The 20,929-nt window shown below is 41.7% G+C and overlaps 1 protein-coding gene across 1 annotated transcript; it reads left to right on the top strand.

Moving 5' to 3' along the window:
- The first annotated feature begins 2,691 nt into the window (after positions 1-2,691).
- On the top strand, positions 2,692-20,566 carry LOC124803454 (cytokine-inducible SH2-containing protein-like). The gene is made up of 4 exons (XM_047264642.1): positions 2,692-2,900; positions 10,169-10,564; positions 14,591-14,960; positions 17,473-20,566. The coding sequence occupies exons 1-4, from the start codon at positions 2,820-2,822 to the stop codon at positions 17,682-17,684; spliced, it is 1,059 nt and encodes a 352-aa protein (XP_047120598.1). The 5' UTR covers positions 2,692-2,819; the 3' UTR covers positions 17,685-20,566.
- The last annotated feature ends 363 nt before the right edge of the window (positions 20,567-20,929 follow it).

Below are 20,929 nucleotides of genomic sequence, written 5' to 3'. Positions count from 1 at the left end.
GTTCCAGACATCATAACTTCGTATTTAAGATTTACTGAGTAATAGCTACGTCAACTGCATCCTCCTTGACCACATTACATACGCTAGAGCCAGTTTTTGACTTGTCACCACTCCAGCGGCTTGAGTGTTAATTTTCGATGCATAATTTATTAAACAGCTTCTCATTTGACCTCACGAAAGCGGGTGAACATTGTTACATCACAGTTATCACGCTTATCGGGGATTGAACCTGGAACTTTCGTGTCTGTAGACAACAGAGCAAACCACCATATCACGAGGTTAGCTGCCAGTTAAGTTTCACCACATCCTATTAAGGGGCAGCAGGTTTAGCAATCGAACTATTTATCTGAAAAACATGGTGAAAAACAGAGGCGATGTTTGTTTTCAGTGAGGAAGACTTAAAATTCATTTTCGCGGCTTCATTTCTCGTACTTTAACTATTAGTAAGCCTCTGACAAGTTTATCACGGGAAGAATTATATAACTATACCGTTATTATTGAAAACTTTACTAATCGACGATACAACCGAAAACATACACTTGATTATGCTTAGCATATTCTGATTTTTACTTACGCTCACGAGACACAGTTACTTATATCGTGTTATATTCGTGACATACATCGCATATTGACGTGGTAATTATTTTCTTTCACTCTGGAGGATATGCATATTAACAACATATTTAAAACCCACACTCCGTTCGAAATCGCGATTCAAAATATCGACTCTCGCCGTAAAAAAAAAAAAAAAAAAAAAAAAAAAAAAAAAAAAAAAAAAAAAAGAAACAACACTAGGGCCTACGTTGAAACTGCTGTCTCGATGGAACATGCGAAGAGCACGCTTGAGATTTTCGTCTTGATAACATCTGAGATATAACTCGTCAGAATTCTTGTAACCACGGCAATGTTTTGTGGGCCATACTGCTGGAACACCAATAACTTGGACGTATGATCTTGATTTCGCAATACAGAAACGCAAATCTCAACAGAACACTGATATGGTCGTCCGATCGATGTGGACTGTTTCGAAACGTCCTTAGCCCACCCTTCCAGATTTAGTTTCCCGTAGTTTCACTTTAGTAGAAGGCCCTTGCCGGTCTGATTCCCCAACGGTTTATAACTCGGGAGTCTTTCTCGGCGACACGAATGAACCTAATCACGTCTGTTTTCGTGCCTCATCCGTTGAGTTCTAATTCTCGAGATTACGACAACAATCACCGCCCTTAACATCAAGAGTTAAAAGTGCCGGAAATGGAAATGTGTTCTTCCTTTTGTTTGCGAAGCCACAGAATCAGAATTTTCCAGAGATGCGCCGAATTTGAGCACGCTTGAGGAAGCTAGTGTTTGAAGAGCTTCCATCTTAAATTTACAACGGAAATACGCCTGCGATATTTTTTTGATGAAAATTTTCCCTGTAAGTCACGGCAAAAATACAATATGCTTATTTTCGGTGGCCACCAGTTGGTTTTGGTGACGTACGTTACATCAAACCAGTGAATCGATTGGCGAGGCCATTGTTATAATTCTCCTATCAAATGGAGAAAAACTTTTATGTAAACATATACGCGAGGATCTGAAGAGAAATGATCGGCAACTCGGTCTTAGCGGTACAATATAAATAACGAAAGAATACGAGAAGCGTTCTTTCGTTATACATTCGAACAACTCGTCGCCAACAAAATTACGGTTATAAACATTGAGTTTATGAGGCCCAATACTGCTAAAGAAGTCACACATATACTGTTACAATAATACGCTCTATTTAAACCAGACAGAGAGTACATGGAACATGCATGCTTATGTTAAGGCAGTTGGACAACAGATCTCCTTAATATGGCGAGAATAGTTGAGGATAGCTTTTTCATTTGTTTTTAGAAAAGGTTCCATAGGTTCTAGTCGTTTAAGTAATCTTGGCTCGTTTGTAGAGTCTCTGGCCAAGTATGTATTTCTTTGGTTTATTTAAATCAGACAGAGAGTACATGGAGCATGCATGCTTATACTAAGGCAGCTGGACAACAGATCTCCTTAATATGGCGAGAATAGTTGAGGATAGCTTTTTCATTTGTTTTGAGAAAAGGTTCCATAGATTTTAGTCGTTTAAGTAATCTTGGCTCGTTTGTAGAGTCTCTGGCAAAGTATGTATTTCTTTGGTTTTAAAGACAAAGTATTTCACACAAAGAATGAAATGGAAATTCATATTATTTACAGTTTTAACGTATTCCTATCGGAGTACAATTATTTTATGATTTATACTTTCACATGACTTCATGATGGTTGCATAAATACTTATGTCATATGTTCCCGTCTCTAATAACTTCACACGGAGCGATGATAAACTCAGAACATGTCTCTCGTGATGCGCAGTTTTGGTGCCGTCGCGCCCTAAAACGTTTGACTGACGACCAGAATAGAGGCGGCAGCTATTACGCATGACCCAGAAGCGGCGCCAGGCCGCCATTCGCCTGTTCGTTCACTCGCTAGCTCGCTGGCTGGCGTTGCCTCGGCGCGGCCTTCTCGGAAATAACAATAATAGCTTTTTGTGGAAGCCCGGCTCCTTGCGCCGCGGTGGGGGAAAGCCGTGGCATGTTGTGCCGCCCCTCCCCGCCCCTCTCCCCTCCCCAACCCCTCCCCGGCGCACGGCGCTTCGCCGTACTCCCCCACCACGCCAGCCGCCAGTCGGCACACGCGGCTCGGCCAGCCTTCCCGAGCGCAGCGCGAGTAGCACTCGCTCAGTCGTACTCGTCGCGTCGCGGGCAACGCAAGCAACGGCGTGGAGCTAGCAGCAAGCAACAGGCGCCCGCCGATCGCTCGCCGCCGCCATGTCTGCGTGCGCTTTCACTTGTCGCTTCGTGCCGCCACGGTCCTTCCTCGACTGCAGCCCACTCGGAACATCTGAAGTGGTACGCAATCAACGTCGGATATGACGTGCTATTATTTCTCACCACAAACTTCAATGAAAACGGGAACTATCTTGTCCACGACTGTGCTCATCTGTCGCACGGATCATCTCAGCAGTGTGTCCTAGCGATGTGCCAGTGCAGTGTAGCGCCGAACTTCGGTTCGGCGTTGTGATTGTGATGCTACAGAAGTTACCAATTCCTGACGTGTGCTGCTTTTCGTTCCACTAGTCTTCTCTCTGTGTCGAACAACCGAAGCAATTGTACAGTGAAAGTGGCGCAGGATGTTCTGATTAACAAGCTACTTTTCTCGTCGTCTTCGGCGATCACCGCTACCGTCCAGTGCTGCATTCGCGATGGCACTTTACCCATTTGTGAGTAGTGCACCTCTGCTGCAGAGATTTCTGCGTTGGCTTAGCGAGTACGAGAACTCACTCCTTTCACATACGTCGGCAAAGCTTCTGACAATTTTCATTGCCGTTTCGTAGCGTATATTCTTAAGATACAAGATGATAGCAACTGTGTAGAGATTAAGCATTGCTGGTTTCATTGCAGTGTTTTATGCTTATTTCTTTATGTCAGCCGTGTTTCCTGTTAGAAGCGTTCTTCGCGGTAGTGGCAGCGGGAAGCTATATTCTTGGTAAGAAGTTGCGACATACAGTTCTCGCGAGGTAGTGTTCTCGGTAGCGCTGGTTTCTAGATCTCAGAAATAGTAGCGGAAGTTTACACCGTTGCCGACGATATCTACGCCGTCGTGTCTCTTTTAATACAGGTCTCTGGGCTAGCATGTCTCTCGTCAGAGCCCATGTCATGCTAATGCTGGTAATTGGCCTTACGTTCCGTACCTCACGATGCTTCTGACCGGTGAGGAATGCAGACAGACCTCGCAGCTGCGAAAGGAAAGCACTCCAAAAGCTGCTTCCACTTATCGTTGAACAACTCCCTTTTCTCACTCAGCTTCACTACCGTACGACAGCTGCATTAGTGAATATCATTTCTGGGTATGCAGAACTCCGGCGGAAATGAGGATTATTCTCGATTCTCAGTTGCCAGTTGTATCGGCATCAGCCCAGAAGTGGATCTTCATTTTGTCTTATTCTTGTATGTCACTGTTTGTGGCATCACTGTTGTCTTTATCACCATTCCAAAACATTTTCTGACCGCCAGAAATTCCTTTACACCTAAAGCGCTCAGAAATTGTACGTCTGTGGCGCTGTGCAAATCTCGTTTCTGTTGTTGATAGTTCTGGTCATTGTTGCTGCGTTTGCCGTACAGTTAAAAATTTTCTTGTTGAGATAAGAGATAGAAAACAGTTCGTTTTATAGTTTACTATAGCATTGGGAAGCAAGTTCTTTGGAAACGAAGTACTTGAAAGGCGACTTATTTAACTCACCTCACTATCAATATTGCGTACTATATTTTTTACATGCCGCTTTTGAATGTCATTTACTTGCTAGTGAGTGCCCAGGGGATGAGGGAGGAAAGAACATTTACGGCTTCTGTTATAAATCGAGAATTCTACATTATACATATGCAAGGCTATTTTTGTTCAATAGAATTAAGGCGCCGATGTTGTTCACGTACAATTTGAGTTCTTTGTTTTACAGGGATCATTTGTGATTTCATATATGTCTAGTGTTGTATGCACTACTGCGTTCACAGAGCAACGTTCATGATCTCGGCAGTTAGTGCGTGTGGTTACCCCTAGCTTTCTACATTAATACGGCGGAACTAACTAGGCAATACAGACGCAGTGAAAGTGACTTCTCTCCTCCATCCGCCCCCTCTTTCCCCCCTCCTGTATTTCTCGGGTGTCAGTCTGGTAGCGGGGCGGCTACGCCATTCAGTCGGCAGATATTGTTTAGTGATGAACTACCGTGCCTGCCTTCCTCGGCATTGGCGTATAAGTTAAGCAGACGCGACACTTTCACCCATTGTTGGGGATAAGGCTACATACGCCTCATATCCCATGCTAGGTGTATCAGTCTAAGTCAGTTCTGAGGTCGATACGGTTTCAATGAATCACGTCGTTGATAAGCCAAGAGTACATGATGAAATAAAATGAAATGTTTATATGGAATGATGAAACATGTAGATACCATTCATCTGAAACGTATTCTGTAAAATTTCGCGAGCAGGTAATCTCAGTCTCTTTTGTTTTTAGGTGATTAATTAAAATAAAAAATACGCGAAAGATCTGATCATCTCGTGACTTCCGCCCAAGGATGCTGTAGCAACTATACAACGTACCACTGTTATTTTAGAGAGCTTTTGATGCGGTGAGTGAGCAAATACGAAGAGTTTTTTCCTTGATCATGCTACCTTCTATCCCATAAAGTGTATGCTTTGTTTCTACATTACATTAAACGTACTTTATTGACATACTCGCGATAAGTCCTTCGCATGTCACTGCAGCCGACAGGGACTGTGAGATTATAGAAGCTGTTAAAACGCGAAGCAGTTACCAACGTTAACCGTCTCCAGTTGCTTAGAAACTAACCTTTGTTGGGGCGAGGTTACTCATCTGTGATTAATGTCCTTTTAAATTTCCTCCTCGGCTGCATTGAGAAGTCAGCTAATGCAATAATCTGACCGTACTGTGATTGCGTTATCGAACCTACGCGAAACCTCAACCGGGCATACCATTCTCCCCAATGGCAGCGATCGTCAAGGTTACTGCACGGATCGTAATGGAATTATTTCCATGACGAACATTATTCCCGTCCAGTGAGGTCAATATTCTTGTCCTAACGCGCAATTTACATCGATCTTGCAAATTAGCATATGTTACGATTACTGCAAAACAGGGAGTCACGAACTTAGTTTTTAACGTTTGTTCTCAACCAGTACAAAGAATTTAATTTATGAAACTGGCCTTCCCTTTTGGTTTCAATGGCTAAAACTTCGGCTGATCAAATTAAGAGTGGTAACACGTCCGTAGAATACAAGCGCTGACGACATCGAAAACCTGTACAACCAACAAAATTGTGACACAGATTGACAGTGCCGTACTCAATGATCACCGAGTGAAAGTTTGCAGACTCGCTGATACTGCAAAGATGTCCACTATATTTCACACGAAAATGCCGAAGCTTTCCGCTCGTCTGAAACTGCATCAATCTACGATAAAGTCATTTGAGTGAACATTGTTCAAAATAATTTAGACTTGTTCTCACGGTGCGTCACGGATCGTCGAAGGGCCCTAGTCAAAACGGTTCCATCAGATGTTTGCAGTTCGTGGTCTTGCGGTAGCGTTCTCGCTTCCCGCACACGGGGTCCTGGGTTCGATTCTCGGCGGGGTCAGGGATTTTCTCTGTCTCGTGATGACTGGGTGTTGTGTGTTCTTCATCATCATTGACTCGCAAGTCGCCGAAGTGGTGTCAAAGGACTTGCAATACCGCGGCCGAACTTCCCCGCATGGGGCCCCGTACAACAATGCCATAGATCGTTTCGTTTCATTTTAAAAGAGAGACCTATGGGTACTAGTTCTTGGACTCACAGATAATTCCCAAAGAGCGGGGCACATGCAGCGAATTTTTCTTTTTAAATATGTACACCATTGTCGGTGTCGACTGTCAAAATTATTTGTTTATAAAGTCGCCAATTGCTTTTTTTGCATTTGGCCATTGTGAAGTGGAACACTATGGAAAATGTATGTTCCGCTAGACATGGCCCAAGAAATCAAGCGATTACATTTTAGCCGCAAGTCCACAGGACTGAAGGGCTAAAAGGTTAGAGATTCACATCAGATGAAAAGATCGAGGTTGAGAGAACCGATCTGTTACTGGGTAATGGTACTGGCACTTAGGAGAGTCGTTGAAATTCGATGCATGTAGTTTGAAGACTATAAATATGCATTATCAATTAAGTCTGTGCATAGCACTGCTAGCAATACGCCATCATTAGTAACAATGTTCTCTGTGACTCGCGTGTTTTCGAATACAACTAACAAGGGGACCGCCGCCGATTTCGTCCACATTTTTTGTATATGCAGGGACTGGCCAGAAATGAAAGCGAAGGAATTGGGAACTCCACATGGCCAAGAGTTTAGGAGAAATAGCAGTTTCGGTGTAAGGCTTGAGCTATTTGTGTTGTGTTGCGTTGCGCAGCCGAAGAGTACAGAACGATAATCCGCGCGTCGTGACGTCGGTTCCCTACGCGGAAACCAAATTTTATTTATTTTCAGGTTTTACATTATTTATACTGCAAATAAACCGAAATAATACTCAATGTATTGTATTTATTAGTATTTTCATAAAAGGCGTGGGAAGGTAAGGCATAGGTGAATTTCGGATCAAAAATAAATTTCCAGGAAGGTATGTGAGGCGTACACGAAAGCTTCGTACGTAAAATTAGATTCTTTTATTACTTTACGGTTGATGAGCTATATATGGTGGGACAACATTCATCGTAACAACAGGGAGGGTGTGCAGACTTGGAGGGCTGCTCGGAGGTCAAAATGAAACTAGCGGAGTATTAAGTCCTGTGCGCTTTAATTACATTCACTTCCGGGAAAGCTATGTGCAGAGTCCTCGTGGACGCTGTAACTACACTTCCTTCTAGGAAATTATTTGCAATCCGGAATTTTCTTTTGCTTTTCTTTTACATTCCTTTGATGAAGATATAAATAAATTTAATACACTGGGCAATATTTCGGTTTGTTTGCTGTGTAATTAATGCTAAAATTGAACATAAAAATAAAAACTCGCAGAGAGACTCGGACTAACCATGCGCTCTGCCCGCTGCGCCAAGTGCAACCTTGGAACCAATTTGTTCTAAACGCTCGGCCATCTGGAGCTACCGAGCACTGCAATACCATAAATGTGGGCGAAATCGGCTGTGACGAGTAGGGGCGTCCTCTTGTGAGATTTTCAAGGACGACACGTTTTTACGCGCTACATCTGCTGGAGTTTAATTTGAACTGTACCAAAAGACAAAATCACTCGCCGCCACGCACAGAACAACACTATTTCCGATCATTTTCGTTAAACGTGCAGAATTAGATGCTGTTGACATTTTCGGTCCCTTTACGAAATCTAAACACGGTCATTATTCTGCACTGTAAGTGCAGATTTGATTCGCCTGTGCAGAAGACGAACGTTTTGTGACCAAATGAAGGTGAGAAAAACAGATATGACGCATTGAAATATCAGTGTAGTCCCTAAAAATCACGTCTTAAAACGACAATTCACACGCTGACCATTCCACCAATCCCCGTGTGCCCCCCCCCCCCCCCCCCCACACCTCTCCCGCTCCGTCTCCTAGAAGAGCGGCTTGCCTGCCCGACACGTTCGTGTTCATAGCCTATCGGCCAAAGGCGCCTTGCTACGGTTCGCGCGTCTACCCCCCGTCGGAGGGTCGGGTTCTCCCTGGGGCATGGGTGTGTGTGTGTTGCCCTTAGCGTAAGTTAGTTTAAGTTAGATCAAGTAGTGTGTAAGCCTGGGACCGATGATCTCAGCAGTTTAGTCCCATAGGAACTTGCCACCAAATTTCCAGAATTTCACCTTCATGTGGGTGATTTTTGAGTGGCCGAGTCCATGTGGGTGATTTTTGAGTGGCCGAGTCGGCGGTCCAGGTGCGTCGACTCCACCGGGCATCGCTATCTGCCAGCCCCGTTACACTCCGTCCTTTTCCCTTCTGCTTCTAACAACCCTACCACAACAAAGGTCAAAAATTAATCACGATTTGTAGTGTTGCTCACGCTGCTAAATATTGTGTTGCTCACGCTGCTAAATACTGCATTTTCGGGCAACATCAAACTTATATTATGTGGCTGGTGTCATTAGAGCACAGTTAATAAAGTCGTTTCATGAAATAATGGATAAACTAGGCACTCATCTTTTCGTTTCCCACGCTGGTCTCGTTGTGAACTCGTGGCTCAATCGTCGAAAATCTAGGTAGTGATGATTCCGAGCTCGGATGCAAAGAGGCCTAGGTGTTATTCAGCGATATTCAAAAGTTTTATAGATGTGTTTCATAAACCATTCTTGAAGATTAAACTTTTGCAAGTTATCACAATGGTGATGTAAAAAAGTAATCATCACTCCGAATTTAAGTTACACTTCTTTTTTGTTACTTTTGTTGCAATATCACGCAACTCACAAAACATCACTTCACAATATAAAACATACTTGAAAATATCTTCCTCACTGTTAAAGTTCACATTTCATAAAGTCGGCCGTGGTGGCCGAGCGGTTCTAGGCGCTACAGTCTGGAACCACGCGACCGCTACGGTCGCAGGTTCGAATCCTGCCTCGAGCATGGATGTGTGTGATGTCCTTAGGTTAGTTAGGTTTAAGTAGTTCTAAGTTCTAGGGGACTGATGAGCTCAGAAGTTAAGTCCCACAGTGCTCAGAGCCACATTTCATAAACTGACTACAATTTGCGTCTTTTCAACATGACGACCGAGTCTTGACTCTCTAATAACCGCTTACGCGCCCAAAATCAAGAGTTACAAGTACGTCAAAGATCATAGTGACAAAAGAAAGAATTCACTTAAAAATAATATCAGTGCAATATAAACATACCGATGTATATGAGTACCTCTACATTAATGAAATCAAATCTGAATATTGTCACAGAAATATGTTAACTGTTGTACAGAAACACAGTAAAATATGCCAGAATGAGATTTTCACTCTGCAGTGGAATGTGCACTGATATGAAACTTGCTGACAGATTAAAACTGTGTGCCCGACCGAGACTCGAACTCGGGAGAATATATCAGTACACACACGGCTGCAGAGTGACAATCTCATTCTAGAAACATCCCCGAGGCTGTGGCTAAGCCATGTCTCCGCAATATCTTTTCTTCCAGGAGTGCTAGTTCTGCAAGGTTCGCAGGAGAGCTTCTGTAAAGTTTGGAAGGTAGGAGACGAGGTACTGGCAGAAGTGAAGCTGTGAGTACCGGGCGTGGGTCGTGCTTGGGTAGCTCAGTTGGTAGAGCACGTGCCCGCGGAAGGCAAAGGTCCCGAGTTCGAGTCTCGGTCGGGCACACAGTTTTAATCGGCCAGCAAGTTTCACAGTAAAATATTGCTGGTATCGAGAGGTTGAGGTGAGGTGCCGTAATGGTTACGTAATTCAAGTACCATTACATGCTCGAGCGTGTGTGTGTGTGGGGGGGGGGGGGGGCGGCATGTGTCGGCCTGTGAATGGGCGGCTTTAGTGCCGCAATGCGTTGGGACTCGAGATGATGTGTCGTGTTACTAGAGTAAAAGTAGCATTAAGCTCCGCCTGCCGGATGCTGAGGGTGCGCTGTGTGGTGTGTGCAGGTGCGGCCGCGCTGGAATGGCGCGATGCTGACGAGCTGCCCCAACTGCCAGCAGCTGCTGGAGCTGCCGCCGGCGCCGCTGTGCCAGCACCAGCAGTCGCGCGCGCTCGCAGCCATGGCCGGGGGCGGGCTCGTGTCGGTGGCGCCCCCGGCCGTCTTCCTGCAGCCCGCCCCCGCGGCGCCGCCCCCGGCCGCCGCCGCCGCCTCCAAGGACTCGTCGTCCTCGCCCTCCTGCTCCCCGCAGCCGTCGCCGTCGGTGCCGCTGACGTTCGCGTGGACGCCGCTGCCCTGGGCGCCGCCCATCCCCGTGGTGGTCGCAGCCGCCGCACCCGTGCTGCCGCCCGCCCCCGCGCCGCCGGCTGCCACCGCCCTGCCCGCGGCGCCGCGACCCTCCACGGTAAGTTACACCTACGAGTATACTAGTCAATACGCCATTTCTCACATGTTGTTGTTGTTGTGGTCTTCAGTCCTGAGACTGGTTTGATGCTGCTCTCCATGCTACTCTATCCTGTGCAAGCTTCTTCATCTCCCAGCACCTACTGCAGCCTACATCCTTCTGAATCTGCTTAGTGTATTCACCTCTTGCTCTCCCTCTACAATTTTTACCATCCACGCTGCCCTCCACTACTAAATTGGTGATCCCTTGATGCCTCAGAACATCCCCTACCAACCGATCCCTTCTTCTAGTCAAGTTGTGCCACAAGTTCCTCTTCTCCCCAATCCTATTCAATACCTCCTCATTAGTTATGTGGTCTACCCATCTAATCCTCAGCATTCTTCTGTAGCACCACATTTCGAAAGCTTCTATTCTCTTCTTGTCCAAACTATTTATCGTCCATGTTTCACCTCCATACATGGCTACACTCCATACAAATACTTTCAGAAACGAATTCCTCACACTTAAATCTATACTCGATGTTAACAAATTTTTCTTCTTCAGAAACGTTTTCCTTGCCATTGCCAGTCTACATTTCATATCCTCTCTATTTCGACCATCATCAGTTATTTTGCCCCCCAAATAGCAAAACTCCTTTAACTACTTTAAGTGTCTCATTTCCTAATCTAATTCCCTCAGCATCACCCGACTTAATTCGACTACATTCCATTATCCTCGTTTTGCTTTTGTTGATGTTCATCTTATACCCTCCTTTCAAGACACTGTCCATTCCGTTCAACTGCTCTTCCAAGTCCTTTGCTGTCTCTGACAGAATTACAATGTCATCGGCGAACCTCAAAGTTTTTATTTCTTCTCCATGGATTTTAATACCTACTCCGAACTTTTCTTTTGTTTCCTTTATTGCTTTGCTCAATATACAGATTGAATAACATCGGGGATACCCCACTTTTTCTGTAATCGACTCAGCCTTACGTGGCCAAACAAGAGGCGGCTTATACAGATATCTAATCAACGAGAGAACTTTAGATGTTCGATTTTCTTCGCACTTGTAGAGTTTGAAGCTCGGTGACTAGAAATCAGTTTTCTAAAACAGTAGGACGCAATTTTCACAAAGCTTGAAAAAAATTTCCCTCAGAAGATCAAGTTTTTCCAAGCACTACTAACAAGGGAACCTCCCCATCGCACCCCCCTCAGATTTGGTTATAAGTTGGCACAGTGGATAGGCCTTGAAAAACTGAACACAGATCAATCGAGAAAACAGGAAAAAGTGTGGAGCTATGAAAAAAATAAGCAAGATATACAAACTGAGTAATCCACGCGCAAGATAGGCAACATCAAGGAACGTCTGGAGCGCCGTCGTCTCGTGGTAAGCGTGAGCAGCTGCGGAACGAGAGGTCCTTGGTTCAAGTCTTCCCTCAAGTGAAAAGTTTACTTTCTTTATTTTCGCAAAGTTATGCTCTGTCCTCTCGTTCATTGGCGTCTCTGTTCACTGTAAACCGTGCAATTAGTAGATGAAAGGACGTGCCTCTCCAATGGGAACCGAAAACATTTGATCGCAAGATCATAGGTCAACCAATTCCTCCACAGGAAAACACCGTCTAATATATTCTATACGACACCGCTGACGGCATGTGCGTCACATGACAGGAATATGTTGTCGACCCACCTAACTTGTACACTTGACGAATGGGTAAAAAGATTCTTCTACCTTGCCCGATTTAGGTTTTCTTGTGGATGTGATAATCACTCCCAAAAGGTGTTTAGGTGTAGCGTCCCTATACTACGGCGCAGTTACCTCGCATCGGACGGACGGACGGACAGATAATAATTGTCAGAAAATAAAAAATTAAGCTTTTCACTCGGGGGAAGACTTGAATCAATGACCTCTCGTTTCGCAGCTGCTCACGCTAACCACGGAACCAAGGTGCTCCTGAGCCAACACTCTCCTTGATGTTGCCTATCTTGCGCATGGACTACCCAGTTTGTATATTTTGCTTATTTTTTCATAGTTGCACACAATTTCTTCCTGTTTTCTCGATTGATCTGTGTTCAGTTTTTCAAGGCCTATCCACTGTGCCAACTTATATCTAAATCTGAGGGGGGTGCGATGGGGAGGTTCCCTTGTAAGTACAAAACTGTTCGAAGTTACATACACAGCAGCCTGTAGGTCAGTGTTTAGTTTGCCGGCACGGTAGCTCAGCGTGTTCGGTCAGAGGGTAACGTGCCCTCTGTAATAAAAAAACAGAGTTAACAGATCAACAACGAACTTAAATGGATGTCTTACGACGTCCGTCCCGAGCAGATGGGGCGGAAAAAAAAAAAAGGTTTGCGGTAACGTCACTGGTTGAGATCTCTTATCTCTTTGCTGTCAACCTTTCGTTTTCCTTTAATAAAATTCTGTAATTTCTTACCAAATCAGAATGTTCATTAATAAATATTGAATCATAACTTTCTAATAAAAATTACTTCATTTTATGCAACCCGCAACGCCTCCAGAAACCACTTGTGAGATTTTTGTATTCTTTCGCTCATTACATGCAAACTATTACTCCTACTGAAAAAATGAATAGAACCTTTTTGAAGGAAATTTAATGCATTTGTATTTTTTACTGGGCTATGTTTTCGCCAGAGGCTGTAGTTTTCGAATTATTCAAGAAAAATGTGCAAAAGTCACCTTCAAACAAGAGAATATGAAAATTTTGGTTTTTGAAGGCATAGTGTACAGCATAAAACCCATAGGTAGTGGCAACTGAATCGCCCTGTGTATTGAATCTCTCCAGATTTTATTTTCTATTTGAAATTTCGCAGCATTTTTCAAAAATTTTAATTTAGTATGATTACTCACATGTTTATTGATTGCTAATTAAAAACAAATGACATAATTTTTATTAGAAAAATATAATTGAGTATTTCGTCATGTAACCATAATGCATTATGCAAATCTGTATCAGCTTTTAATTTATTTTAATACACCTAGTAATTAGAAATGTCTTATACCTATCACTGCTTGGAAATCGCCTAATCTTCAAAGGCAATTTTTTCAAGTTTTATGAGAAATGCGCAATACTCCATTCAGAAACTGATGCCCAGGCATTGTGCTTTAAATCCTCTGAGTATGAAGGAAATGAAAGAGGGCACAGCAGTCTTTAAGGCCCCCTTGTAAGTCATAATGCCCACAGTATATAATAATGTGAAGTGGATTTTTTTGTAACGCTTGTAAAAAAGGGAATACACTGAGGTGAAAAAAGTCGTGGGATAGCGATATGCACAAATACAGATGATCGGCGCTTGTGCGCGCGCACCTGCTACCCACCCACCACACACACACACACACACACACACACACACACACACACACACACACACACACACACATTGGTATCATATCTATAATTTCATAGGTGTCATACCAAATAACGAACATCTGTCATTTAATCAGTTTCACTCTTCGACCACTACAATCACTTACTCAAATGAGTTTGTAAAACTTCTTAAAAAACTGCAGCACAATCTCAGTGCTGGGCCTGGCCCATTTCCCTGTATGTATATAATTGATATATGTGAAATAATATAATAGACTTTATATGATTTTGTACATGTTTGACTGCATGAGGTGGTACACTGGTTAGCACATTGGACTCGCATTCAGGAGGATGATGGTTGAAACCTGCATCTCGCCATCCTGATTTAGATTTGCCGGATTTCCCTAATCACTTCAGGCAAATTCCAGGATGGTTCCTTTGACAAGGCACGGCCAATTTCCTTCCCTGATCAGATGGGACTAATGACCTCGCTTGGCCCCGTCCCCCTATCAGCCAACCTACCAACCATACTTGTTGTGACTGAGAAGGAACTATACTTAAAATTGGTAGAATAGTAAAAATTACAGCTTTCATAAAGTAATTTAGATTTATATCTTTATGCTGCAAACAGTAAAATGGACTATGAAACACGAATGTGCAATACAGTTGCAAATTGTGATGAGATACATTATATCGCCTTACTCATTATTGCCTACTATTGCAGGTTCAGCAGCCATCATCAGATGTGGACCTGGTCCGCCTGGCTGCTACACAGGCAGCACTGCGTGCCTCAGGCTGGTACTACGAGGGTCTGTCGTGGCAGCAGTCAGCAGAGCTGCTGCGTGCCTCAGAGCCCGGGACGTTCCTAGTACGCGACTCGTCAGATGCTCGATTCCTCTTCTCGCTGAGTGTGCAAACAGAGCGCGGCCCGACATCAGTCCGACTGCACTATGTCGCAGGCCAGTTTCGGCTCGATTCCGAGGCACGACTCACTGCCAGCATGCCACTCTTCAACTGCGTCGTTGCATTGGTCGAGCATTACGTTGCCGAGACGCAGAGGCGGGCCTCCTCCCAGCACCGAGATTGTGCTGCAGGTATGTGGAGAAGAAACTGCAGGTTCTCAAGAAATAAATTGGATACAAGTTGTCCAAGTCACCATATTTATTGGTACATCAACTCTTTTGTTCTCTCTTTGTATCACTTCCTTATTATGTAACTGTTAGTGATTAATTTTAAGGCACAACCTGCCTTTCTTAAGTAATTGCAATATGGCAAGCTGTAAATGTGGCCCTGTGCCATGTGGAAGATTTGAGCACATTCTATTTGTGTGACAGTGGGCTGTCATTCTGTGACAATCATTGTAAAGATCTTCTACGAAAAGAAAGGGGTTTACATTCAAGATTGCCAACACTATCATATTGTGTAGGGATATTTGCCTTGTGGTTATAAGTACAATGAGAAATCAGCTGGTCTGAGTCCTGATCGTAACTTGGCCCTAGGATTTTGTCTTCTCCACTTACCAGGACTTTTACACTCTGGTAACAGTGCACTGTAGCTTGGATTTCAAGATCACAGTCTAGGTCTGCGCATAAATGTAAGTGGAGAAATTTCTCAGTTCAAGGGGAGGCGGTGACATAACATGGCTATTCTTCCATTGATTTAAAACAATGGAAAATCCAGGATGAAATAAAGACAGTAATATGGAAAGGATTGTTACTCATCATTTAGAGGAGACATTGTGTTGCAGACAATACACACATAACCACTGTCTCTGTGTACTGAGGCCAGACTGCATATACACCTGCCACAGTGGCCAAAGACAGTGGTCCCATGTGTATGAGTTATGCTTGTGTGAATGTGAGGGTGTGTTTTCTGCTTTAGAAGAAGGTCTTGAGGCCAAAAGCTCAAATGTATTGCAGTCTTTTTGTTGTGCCCCTCTGCAACTCAACACATTCTTTGATTTAAGCATTTTTCTTTTTCCCATACAAAGATATTAAAAATATGGTTATCAATTTTCAGCAAAAGCCTATACTGTTGTAAACTAGTATATCTGTACCTATACCTGCAGAGCTACTCTTACCTTTAAAAAAATCTTCCCTGTGTGCTGTTGAGAACAAGAAATTTTTCTTAGTCCTCACAGAAAACTAGAAAGATATTAATCAAAAAGTTGTAATAAACAATAGTGTCAATAGAATTAGAAATATTTGGTTGGTGCATAAGTTCATAAGGTTTTTCCGTAAGTTTAATAAATACAACTGCTACACATAACAGAGACATCAATAATGTATTCTCCTTCACTGTTTACAATAGTTGGCAATGGTGGTGTAATTTTTCGATTCCTCAACTGCAGAAATCAGTCAGGCAAAGAACTTGTTGAGTCATGTTCAGAGCTCATTTTCATCTGGAAAGGAAGTTCCTTGAAGATTGTTTGAGAATGGGAAAGGTGAAAATCAGAAGGTGCAAGATCAGATGAATAAGGTGCATGATGAATGACTTCCCAACCCAACTCCTGTGTAGTGTTTGTTTTTTTCTGTCTTGCAAAATGCAGGTGGGTGTTATCATGGAGTAGCGTCACTTCATACAGTCTGCCTAGTTATTGTTCTTGGATTACATTTGCAAGATGTCTCAGTTTTTGATAATCAATGTCAACAGTGATGGTTACACCTTGGGGAAGAAATTTGTAGTTCACTAGATTGTGGATGCACGCAGGTCTTTGTAAGAGAGTTGTTGCTTCATTTGGGCTCAATAATTCATTTCTTTTCCATATCTTGGCATAAAGACAGCATTTGTTGTCACCAGTAATATACAGGATGGGAATGGTCAATGTTGTTCATGAGCCAGCTGATACGAGCAAGCAGAGATGCATAAATGGTCACCTGCTGATTTTTGTGGTATTGTCTTAGAGCACCTGGTACCCATACGTCTGATTTTTTACCTTTCCCACTGAATGCAAATGTCGCACGATGGTACAATGAACATAGTTCATCACAACTGCCAATTCTCTAGTACACTGACGTGGATCATTGTGGATTAATGTGTTTAAATGATCTTCATCAAACTCTGAAGATGCTCCTGAGCATAGAGAGCCACTAACATAAAAAATGATGCTTCTTAAAATGAGAAAACCATGCTCTTGCCATGTTGTGTCCAATAGCATTACCCCCTTACATGGTGCAGATGTCTCTGGCTGCCTCTGCTGCTGTCAACTCTCTACTGAAATCGAACAGAACATATTGGAAATGTTCCAATTTCTCGATTAGGCACTCCATTTTCTAGTATCCACAGCTCCACTCACTATCTCTGAACAAATGACAGAATGATAATATGTAAACTTGAATAACAACAGTGAACTACAAATAATGCTAATTGATAAATAAAATCATAGCAACCAGAATACCAACATTCAAAACAAAAATGCTATGAACTTATGCCAAAACTAATATTTTCAAATACTTCTGGAAATGAATTAGAATGGTAAAGGAAATTTGACCTGTCGAATTCTTTACAAAATGTTGACAAATGTAAGGCAGCAAAATATTGATAGCATTTAACTTGCGCACACCAGAGGAAGGCACTAATATTAATTAATATTCTTTTGTTTCACAGGAGGCAAAGAGCAGGTGTGGGTGGACGCGCATGGCCAGATGTATTCACCAATTGTACTGACTCGTCCACTCTATCGACAAGGGCACCCACCAAGTTTGCAGCACTGTGCCAGGCTGGCTGTGAATCGTGTACTAAATGGACGACGCCCCACACATCTCCCATTGCCATTAACATTAAAGGAATATCTCAGCGAATACCCTTACAAACATTGATGCATCAGAACAAGAAGCTGGTTGCAATCTTCTGTGAAGATTTATCCAGAACTTCAGTTATATGGGAGCAATTTTGTTATTGAAAATTTATGTAGAATAGAGATGAACTGTCAGTCTTTTCAAAAAGGACACATAAATATTTATGACTATGTATCTTCCAAAATTCTGCTGTTCACAAAAGAGGATATTGATTGTGTAAGTGCCAGTGTGGTCTCACTCTAAAAGTAATGTTATAATTGCTATTTGTCAGACTTATACTTATAAAAGAATCTATGAATCAGAATTCTCATTTCTAGTAATGTCAGAACTGAAATTACAACTTTATTCCACAAAACTCTTGAATTTTTATTTCCTAGCAGTACTAATCAACACACTTGAGTTCTCTGCATTATTTCTCTTAAGATTATTTGTAGTGCACCTGTGGTGGATAATAATATGATCAGTGATAATCAAATTTTAAAAGTGTGACTTACTTCTTACGGAAAAGCAAATGAGATGAAACTGTTTGCTGCACAAAGTGAGCCTCTAAATTAAAAGTGGACAGTTCTAAACAACATTAAAAGCCAACATCCAGTTGAATAGAAAGCCAGTACAGAATCTTTCTCATATTGTTGAGAGTTCTGTTCAAATTATATTACAAAAACCAGGAAAAAGTGTCCTGTCCAGACTGCAATTGGCAAGTTATGTTGTTTCTCATTGTTATGATTTTCATTTTGATGTCTGTGATGTTTGGGAAGCTTAAAGGATGTGTGTAGACAATTTATTTTTGGAAGACAACTATCTCTGATGTTTTTATTAACTGAAACCTTAACACCATCGGTTTTGGTACTTCATTTGCAAGGTAAAAATAGTAATTCTTTTGGATACTGTTCTTATTTGCGCATGACAAAATTGTGTAACAAAACTCTGCTGATTAATGATTTTTGTGTGCACTGGTATTGTGTTCCTGAAAGACAATTATTGCATGTGTAAATTTTGTAAAGTTCATCCTGGAGCAAGCAATATTGGTCTCATAAGACAGTTGTTTTATGTAAGAAAGTTGTTCTTTGCTCTGCAGGATGGAGAAGAATATCGTAATGGTGATAGACACAGGCATATGCAAGCTGTTCCGTTCTCCTTTAGCTGCAACAGGCAAACCACATGCATAACAGGAGAGCACTAAGTTATGCACTACTCAAAACAGTTTCACTTATTTTGTACTAAAATAAACAAAGTTACAGCATAATCAAATGAAGCATGTGCCTTTTAAAAATGGGAGCATAGTACTTTGTTGTGCTTAAGAGAGAGAGAGTGTCAGACAATGTGTCTAACATACTCTGGGCAAATAAATCATAGAATTAAGCATAAACTGTACTTGGCTATACTATTTTCCTGTAGAAAGAATGTGAAAGAATAAGAAAAGAGAACCCTGAAGAGCATTTGCATCTCCAGTAGTTCGAAAATGCAGTGTTGACCTTTCAGGCACAAACTTCATTTTTTTGGACTGTACTATACAGTTACACAGATGTATAGTGTCATAAACAAAAAGAACCATATCAGATACAGTAAGCAACTGAGGTTCCTATACATCAGTAATAGTTTTATGGAACTAAAAAGCAGAAAATGTGAAACAGATGATAAACATGCACAGATGTTTCATTGGCCATCACTTGATTTGTACCAGTTGTATTCATTCAATATAATGAGTTGTAAACAGCATATATAATACGATTTGTTCACAAAGGTGCCTCCTGTATGATAGTGTATGCTAGAATTCTACAATTCTGACACAGTATTAAACCTCATGTTCTTTGGAATAGTATTGAGTTTTTGTTTAAAAAAAAAACCATAGTGGCAGGTACAAAATGAAATTGTCATAAATAATTAAATAGTAGTGTCAGGCAAACGTATTTGTTCCCATGATTTGCTTACTCGCAAGAGTAGAATCAAAGTGTCTGCTGGATAAAAAGACTCAAGATGTAAGTTCCTAATAGGAACCATAATGGGCTTCCAGTTTAACATTCTTGGTCATGTCAAAATATTATAATATATGTACACCATACAAAAAGCATCTAATGTAATATGAATCAGTTGACAATATTATTTGGTGATTAATTTCACATTTTTCAGGTATAAAATGAAAATGGTTTTGTAATTCATATATATTGTAATGGGTCTGGATTATCTATTTGTTTCTTTTAAGAAAAATGTAAATATTTTCTAACAGACATGCAGTGTTTCTCTGATTTATAAACTGAAACAATACCTAAATGTACTGTTGCACCCACATCATATAGTTGTTGTTTGACATGTACACTTTTATTAGTGAAATTTTTAACTTACTTTCAGACATCTAAATAGAGGGTGTGCTGCAGTTTATAACTTGGTATGTTATGCTGATTATCTTTTCTGATAAACATAATATATAACTTAAGCAACCCTCACCAGTGTGAGTAGGTTGCCTGTATGATGAAGAATGTCTAGCCCATCAAATGAAAAAAGGCAGGAAGATACCCCCACCATTGTCACACTTCATGAGTTATTACATCAAATTTTATTACCTAGTCATGTTGCTATAAATTTGACAGCATTCAAATAAATTTATCATTACAGTTCAGTTAAGATATTTGAGGTGACTGATATTGTTGGGTATGTTATTGTTTTTCTCCCACTGATATGTCTGTTAGAAAATTCAATCGTCAATTCCCAGACCTTAATGTGAAGCGAAGGAACCATTTCAGCTCGTGTATTCTACCAGTGTATTTCAGCTTATGTTGCTACCACCTCAAAGAACATATTAGTCCTCATTTGTATGATAGTTCATTGCCATTAATTCACACAAATTTGATGTCTTTCAATTTATGCCTGTTTGATTATATAAATTATTATACTATTTATTCAGCTCATAGTGTTGTTATTTACCTTATGTTCCCATATGCTATGTTTATTGATGATCATAAAAGTACAAGTATTCTGTCACAGTATCTTCCTTTGTAATTATCAAAATTTGAAAACGTATTAATGGTTCGCACAGCCAAGTAGTGCTCAAAAAAGGATATGCTTGCAGCCTGATTGTATGTGGATCTAATATATTGTTTAGGGCTTCCAAAAAATCCACTCATATCTATTAAAGGAAAACTGGTGTCACAAATGAATGGCATGAAGGATACTAATACAAAGTTGCTCTGCTGATAATGACAAGAATAGTATAACACTGATTTCATTAATTTTGAACTTTCCAAAATGTGCTGACAGAAAGGTTTGTT

The sequence above is a fragment of the Schistocerca piceifrons genome, chromosome 6 (genome assembly GCF_021461385.2).
Source record: "Schistocerca piceifrons isolate TAMUIC-IGC-003096 chromosome 6, iqSchPice1.1, whole genome shotgun sequence".
In the NCBI taxonomy this organism is placed as follows: Eukaryota; Metazoa; Arthropoda; class Insecta; order Orthoptera; family Acrididae; genus Schistocerca; species Schistocerca piceifrons.
This window is presented reverse-complemented; position numbering and strand designations above follow the sequence as displayed.

Bases quoted from the DNA above. Each gene is read 5' to 3' on its own strand.
- LOC124803454 (XM_047264642.1), top strand. From the start codon at position 2,820: ATGTCTGCGTGCGCTTTCACTTGTCGCTTCGTGCCGCCACGGTCCTTC. The intron at 2,901-10,168 runs GTACGCAATCAA...TGGTGTGTGCAG, and splicing joins CACTCGGAACATCTGAAGTG to GTGCGGCCGCGCTGGAATGG. The intron at 14,961-17,472 runs GTATGTGGAGAA...TTTGTTTCACAG, and splicing joins GCACCGAGATTGTGCTGCAG to GAGGCAAAGAGCAGGTGTGG.